The following is a 7,996-nucleotide window of genomic DNA, read 5'->3' as shown; positions in this document are numbered from 1 at the left end:
CTTTTTCACATGTATGTAGTCATTTTGGGTATACTAATATACAGAACAGCTGATCCCATACATGTGAAAAAGCAGATGGTCTGATGGCGGCCTTACCTTTAAGCCATACAAAATGCAAAAGTAAGTTTGCACCGGAGAACCTTTGTGGAACTGTGCAAAAACTTCTTAACGTTCATTTTCCGGCGACAACAAATTAGCTGTCGCCGTGCATTTTTACAAACAAATAAAAACGAAAAATTGAAACGTAACATTTTCATTTATTTTAAGTGAATTTATTTAATTTTATATAAGTTTTTTGGTGTTTCAGTACTTATAATGGTAAAAATTACTACAAAACAGCAATTTTAAATACTGGTTGAAAAAATGGAAGCTCACCCAAACGTAGCCCGTGGAGTCACACTTTTTGGCGAAACCAAAGCCACTTTTGATGAGGTATGGAAGGATGTTGCGGAGCAATTAAATAGTTGTGGTCCACCAACCCGTACACCAGATGAATGGCACTGAGTGTGGACTCATTTTAAATCCAGCCCAGACAGCCTCCAGGCAGTTCTACTTTTCCATGCACTTCTCCGGCTTTTACAAATGTCAAAAGTCGAGAGTCTAAGTGTACTATGTCGACCCGCTCTTCTAACAAACATCAAATCAATCATCCAGACACTGATACCTTGAGCAGTAGTAAAGTTCTTGCTTCGCCATCTGTGAACCCCCCTCCGGCTTTTAAATATGTCAAAAGTCGAGTATTTAGCCCTTTTTTGTCGCGCTCAAATACCTCTCCGGCTTTTACCAAGGTCAAAAGTCGAGTATTTAGCCCTTCTTTGTCGCGTCCATCCTCCTAACCGGCTTTTACTGATGTCAAAAGACGAGAACCGCGTTTGTTGGATCGGTCTTCGGACAACACCAAACTCTTCCTTAGATAGCAAAGTTTCAATTGTGTCAAAGAAACTTAAGAAAACTATTGGGTTTTCTACTTGCCCTGCTGGATCTTGTTCCAGTAAAACAAAGTCTGGTACCCCAAGAGAAGTTTGTTCTCTTCAGTTGTCTTCCCCTAAAAATACCTCTAGCATTGTTGAAACTAAAGCATTAGTCCTGCCTAATGTAAAGGAAAAATCGGTCGACCCTCCCCCTATTCGTAACTTGAAATCACAGATTCCTAATCTTGATATAGCGGATTCGCTTGATGACAGCCCAATAGATTTGCTACTTGGCGCTGATCTATACCCTAAAATTCTCGAAGCCGTACCGCCAAAAATCGTTTGGATTCGTTGCTGGCCCAAAAGTCTATTTTTGGGTACCTCCTCACCGGTTCGGTTCCTCTTGCCGCTGGTACGTAATCTCGCATCTGATATTGAAAGTCGACCTCAATAGTCCAATAGTCCATTCTAGAAATAAATCGCTTGAAACTAAAATTGAATTGATCAATAACTCGTCTCCATATTCTTGAATCGAGCGAATATCGGAGACGTTCATTTCTTAATTACTCGTTATAGAAATCGCTAATTCCCAATTTGAACTATAGCTCAATTGAAATCTGAATTTAAGTTCGTGAATCCTATTATTAACACATTTGCACAATATTCACCCTTATTACGGTTGGCGTTGTCGTATCCAAAATTACAAACTGACGTGTCGTAACGTCTAATTGGTATTATTATGTATTTGTACAAAAAAGCAAAAATTTAAATTTTTAAAGAATTCTTTTGGTACCAAAATTAATAGAATTATTAGTAGATCATTTTTAAACTATTAACTCAGAAGAACAACTAACCCTACAGTTTTTACAATCAAAATAAGTGTTCGGCGTAGACGTTTTTGTGGTCATTGGCGTAGTCGTTGTCGTATGGATATTTTTTGGTACCACGTAACATTTACGACGACATTTTTTTCTCATACAAAATTGAAAAATATATATATTTTTTTAATTCACGACTCTTTCCTCGTATTTCAACGCCATACGTAATACCCATTTGTCGTATTACGCCAAACGTAATACCGATTTGTCGTAACAAAAAAAATAAATGTTATATTTAAAACTAGAAATACGTTCTGGGAAATACGAATGTATTTCTTTAGATTTTTTAAGGATATAACATGCTATAAAAGTAAAAAATTTTCGTTATATATCATTTTTCATCACATAAAAAATGTAACTTACGACTACGACAACGTCTACGTCACTTGAACCTCCACGACTACGTCAACCGTAATAAGGATGATTATAAATCTTTATCGTAATTATTCCTAGCTTTAATTTGTTGATCCACGCTTACGTGTATCAAGGTGGGCGGCAATGTATAAGTTAGATACCTTGTCCCTCAACTTCCCCTGCTCGATCAATCACGGATGCTGATTGGCGCGCTAGCATCTCCTCTACAATTCCCTCTGCGGATACCGCAGTGTTCGGATCGCCACTGGGCATCGGTTGTTGTCGGTTTGCTCACTTTGCTCTCAATGGAATAATTGTAATTGTATTAGTATATGACATGAGATCCTCCGCGATCACTCAGAACCTCAGCATTCACTTGTCATTAGTCATTTGTTGAAGAATAACGTCTACGCGTTATTACTAAAAGGCCTATGTCGCCACTACCACCGATTACAAAAGGTAATCTTTGTTGTAAGAAAAGAATCACCAATAAACTTCAATTATATTTATATTAAGAATAAATACTGGTTGTTTTTATTTCTCTTATTCTCCCCACTGCTCAACAAACGGTAACTGAGCTATCGAAGAAACCTGGAGAATTTCGAACTGGAGAATTTGTTGTTGCCCAACTAAACAATCCATATTCTTCTCTATACAACCCACAACCTCGTGCAGCGCAGTGTCTGTCGATTTCCCTTTTACGTAGGCATGCTGAGAGTTGCTTACACGGTCATGATTTATATATGATCTGATTTCCAAATCTAGTAGCCTTTCTAAAGTCTTAAGAAGAAAGGAGGAAAGACTTATCGATCTATAGTCTTTCGGCAGAGTGTGACTTGGTTTCCCAGCTTTGGGAATGTAGGTCACAGTTACCTCTTTCCATAGCGCCGGTATGTGCGATAGCAGAATGCATCCCCTAAAAATCCTCCTTAGCGTTGATATCAAAACATGCGGTGCATTTTAAAGCATCGCTGGGATGATACTGTCAGGCCCGGGAGACTTGTAGGGTTGAAAAGTGCTGATCACCCATGAAATTCTGTATTACTTGTTAAACCGTCAACAAAAGTTCACTCTCCGCTGTGGTGTAGCTTCTGCTCGCATCTCTCCTAGGTTGACACGAGCTAGCATCCTTGCAGCCTGGAAAGTGTGTGCTTGGGCCAGCTAAGTAAGTAAGTGTGACTACAACCGTCGAATGTTTTTATTGCACTCGACGCACATTCGACGGTTGAAGTCACACTACACTAGTTTTTAAGTTTGATTATTATTATTATTATTATTATTATTTACATATCTAATATACTCCCTGATGATGAAATTCATAGAATTTCGAAATATTGGAGACAATAAATAAATAAACCAAATTTATAGACCTCAAGCTCGAATAGAATTTTTTATCCACCGAATAAAAAGGTCGAAAAAACACAAAAATAATTATTTTAAAGAAATTTTTCTAAAACATGCAATTTTGCTGCAGATGTATTGGCCACCACTGTCTATTGAAAGCCAATAGCCTTTAAACCTAAAAAATTAACAATTATTTTGATGTACGTTGGAAACCAAACATACAATACTCATGGCAATTCTAAAATAATGGATTTATTTCATAAGTGTCGTCTGATAGATGCTACGTTACTATATATTCTTCTCTATCATCAAAATATAGTTCCACTGAGCTTATCATTTTAGAAAACTATGACATTTGTGTACAAATTCATTTTTCTCATTTATTCAAAACAAAAAAACGCTCCGCCACAGCACCGATTACTTGCTATCGGCGATTATTTTCTATCGCTTTACGTGGTACACATTTTAAATTTTGTCGCAGAGACGATTGACAACGCGACACGACTCGTCCCGCAATACGGAATCGACCCAGAAAAAATTGTGAACTTAGCCAAGTTTCACGCCAATTTTGTTACCAATTGCTTTGGAAAGTGAGACAACACAACACGAAATATTTTTGGTATATTTATTTTAAAATTCATTCTCAGTTTTGCCACTGCTTCATTGAGATTATGGCGACCTTGAGAATGGGAAAACTCCCTGGGAATATTCGGAACAGGGCTCTAAACAATAATCATTGTTTTTTTGTGAATGTGTACATAATTATAATTTATTACTATATCTACAGCTCGTCATGTTCATTGACTTGGTCGTCTTGTTCTGACAGTTCCTCTTTATCATCATCATCTGAATATGAAGACTTTTGTTCATTCTCATCTCTTTTTCTCCGTTCTTCATCTTGTTCTTCCTTCATTTTCCTTTCACCAGCTTGAGTATTCTTTACATCTCCCGCGACTGTCATTGCCATTTCAATATCGTCCGTAATAAGTATATTATCGAATATTGTTCCAGACTTAACTTGCCACAAATCAAAACCAATGGTGCATATTTCCTTTCTAAGATACAGATTTGGATCAGAACTATACTCTGGATTATCGATTTCCGGATGTTGCCAAGGTCCTTTATAATTTGGATTATCAAGTTGTTTTGGTTGACATTCTCCTTTATATTCGGGATTATCAACCATTGGGGGTTCCCATTCACCATCCATTTCATCATCCCAGTCTTCTGGTTTGGTGGCATCAGGATCAGGAATGAGTTGAGGTTTATCCCAATCTTCTGGTTTTGTGTCATCTGGGTCGGGAATTGTCGCCTAAAAATGAAAAGTAAACAAATTAGTCGCCCACTTCACCTGTAAAAAATATTTGTACTAGCGCTTATTATCATAAACTGCTTTATACACCGTTTATATATAACCGGATTTAACAAACCGACTGGGTTTTAAATGTCAATTCCATTGCTTATATTTCAAACAAATCCTCTCAAAGAAGGTTAACCCTGCAAAAAGCTCTAATATAAACAGCATATTATTCTCCATAATATTTATTATTAATTTATTCTATTCTTTTTATTTGTTATATTAATTCTAGAAATTGTATAATTTGCTTCTGAGCGGTATGTATACACAGGCTGACTTCTTAAATGCAACATGATTCGTCTCATGACATCGTCTTGACTTCATAAATGCAACAAGACGCGTCACGTTACACGGTAATTGCCAAATTCGCGCAGTGTCTCCACTTGTGCTACACTACAATTGACATTTCTTTAGTACTGTTATGTCAACTGCCATTTACGAAGAAAACAAGAACAATACATGAAAAAACAATTAGAAACTGCGGATTTGTGGTATGATGTATAATAAATATATTAAAAAAAAAGACGAAAGCAAAAAACAATTTTACGAAAAGTACGCAAATTAATGCAGTAAAATGACATGTGTCTTTTTTGACAATGTCTGTGTTGCCACTCATACTGACTTTGTCTTCACATTACATTGTCATCACTTGCAATGGAAATGATGCATTTATGAAGTCAGCCATAACTAAATTATATTTATATAATACAAAGCGCCGTTTGCATTAGACAACGACATTTTTTCTCATACAAAATTGAAAAATATATATATATTTTTTTAATTCTAAAACAATTAGTTTGAAATCATCTCTTGAACAAAAACTAAGAAATTTGCATTGAATCGTTATATGAGGACTCTAACAGATTTTCAATAGAAATTTTGTCATCTGATAAAAATACGAAATTTATCTTATGCAAATGAATAAAAGTATACTTTAATAATCAATGCTAAAAAATCTTTTGAAATTGATTTGTTTCTATTTTTATATGCTGTCGTTTACAAAATCGGGCATGACTCTTTCCTCGTATTTTAACGCCATACGTAATACCCATTTGTCGTATTACGCCAAACGTAATACCGATTTGTCGTAACAAAAAAAAAATAAATGTTATATTTAAAACTAGAAATACGTTCAGGGAAATACGAATGTATTTCTTTCGAGTTTTTAAGGATATAACATGCTATAAAAGTAAAAAATTTTCGTTATATATCATTTTTCATCACATAAAAAATGTAACTTACGACTACGACAACGTCTACGTCACTTGAACCTCCACGACTACGTCAACCGTAATAAGGATGATTATAAATCTTTATCGTAATTATTCCTAGCTTTAATTTGTTGATCCACGCTTACGTGTATCAAGGTGGGCGGCAATGTATAAGTTAGATACCTTGTCCCTCAACTTCCCCTGCTCGATCTCTCCTCTACAATTCCCTCTGCGGATACCGTAGTGTTCGGCTCGCCACTGGGCATCGGTTGTTGTCGGTTTGCTCACTTTGCTCTCAATGGAATAATTGTAATTGTATTAGTATATGACATGAGATCCTCCGCGATCACTCAGAACCTCAGCATTCACTTGTCATTAGTCATTTGTTGAAGAATAACGTCTACGCGTTATTACTAAAAGGCCTATGTCGCCACTACCACCGATTACAAAAGGTAATCTTTGTTGTAAGAAAAGAATCACCAATAAACTTCAATTATATTTATATTAAGAATAAATACTGGTTGTTTTTATTTCTCTTATGTATTGGCCACTGTTGAACTTATCTAACTTGTTTGAATAAACACTTTATAAAATAGTTACAAAGTAGCATTTTGTTCTTTCTGTAATAATGTATCTATACATGAAAAAATATTTTTTCATTCCGAATTCTGTCTTTCAACATTAAATGCATTTTAATATTTTTTCACAATCTATTATAAAAAATCACACCACTGTTTTATTCATTAACCCAAAAGGATAACGTTAGTTTCCAATAGGTTATGGGCCTTCGTCCGTTTGTGATTAAGAATTGATTTGTGAAAATTTGTGCTGTAAAACACTGCAAAATGGAAGACGTGAAATCGTGTGTCAAGAAATTAAATGGGGAAAATTACCAAATTTGGAAATACAAATTGGAACTCTTGCTTATAAAAGAGGATTTGTGGGATATAGTTTCCAAAGAAAAGCCAACTACATCTTGGACAATGAAAGACGGAAAAGCTCGAGCTACCATAGGACTTTTGGTAGAAGACTCTCAGTTGGTACATCTTCGGAACTTAAAAACTGCTGCGGAGTACTGGCAAGCATTGTCAAAGGTGCATGAGAAAGCGACATTGTCAAACAAGGTCATGTTGTTAAAGAAATTGTGTCGTATGCGATTACGGAGTGGCCAGGATATGGAAAGACACATATCGGAGATGCTAGAAACGGTTGATAGATTAAATGGACTGGGTGAGAACTTGGCAAATCATCTTCAAGTGGCATTTTTATTGGGAAGCCTTCCGGATGAGTATAACTCTATAATTACTGCTTTAGAAGTTCGGGCGGATGCGGACTTGACTCTAGATCTTGTCAAAGAGAAGCTGATTCAGGAACATAAACGTAGGCAAGAAGGGGATCAAACAAAAAGCTCGTCAAATCTTGCCTTGAAGTTGCAGACTAAAGCAAAGTTAAAATGTTTTAACTGTGGTAAATATGGACATATAAAACGTGAGTGTCAATTTAACAAGAATGCTGGAAACAAAACTATTAAGTTCAAAGCCAAGAAAACATCTGAAAAATCTGATTCTGACGAAAATTTTGAATTTTGTTTGAACTCTGGTGAAAAATTATGTCAAGATGAATGGTACATCGATTCTGGTGCTAGTAGTCATATGAGTAGTAACAGAAATTTCTTTACATCATTAAATACGGAAATTGGTGGTAACATTTATTTGGCAAATGGTAAAAATATAAACGCTCAAGGTTGTGGAGAAGGAGTCATTTATAGTTGTGGCAGGAAATTGACTATTAAAAACGTCTTATTTGTACCTGAACACGAAGGAAATTTATTATCAGTGTCAAAAATGGTTAAAAATGGGTTACAAGTTATTTTCAGAGAAAAGGTATGCGAAATCTTGAATGGCGAAAATGTGTTGGCAACGGCTAAACTGGCGAACAATC

General features: G+C 35.7%; 1 protein-coding gene across 1 annotated transcript; it reads right to left on the bottom strand.

Moving 5' to 3' along the window:
* Nucleotides 1–4,098: 4,098 nt before the first annotated feature.
* LOC141390845 (calreticulin-like) lies at nt 4,099–4,815 on the bottom strand. The gene has a single exon (XM_073963793.1). The coding sequence runs from the start codon at nt 4,695–4,697 to the stop codon at nt 4,269–4,271; it is 429 nt and encodes a 142-aa protein (XP_073819894.1). The 5' UTR covers nt 4,698–4,815; the 3' UTR covers nt 4,099–4,268.
* Between the last annotated feature and the right edge of the window lie 3,181 nt (nt 4,816–7,996).

The sequence above is a fragment of the Musca autumnalis genome, unplaced genomic scaffold (assembly GCF_047663935.1).
Source record: "Musca autumnalis isolate F117 unplaced genomic scaffold, ASM4766393v1 scaffold_1, whole genome shotgun sequence".
Classification (NCBI taxonomy): domain Eukaryota; kingdom Metazoa; phylum Arthropoda; class Insecta; order Diptera; family Muscidae; genus Musca; species Musca autumnalis.
This window is presented reverse-complemented; position numbering and strand designations above follow the sequence as displayed.

Coding starts and splice junctions, on each gene's coding strand:
- LOC141390845 (XM_073963793.1), bottom strand. CDS start 4,697: ATGGATGGTGAATGGGAACCCCCAATGGTTGATAATCCCGAATATAAA.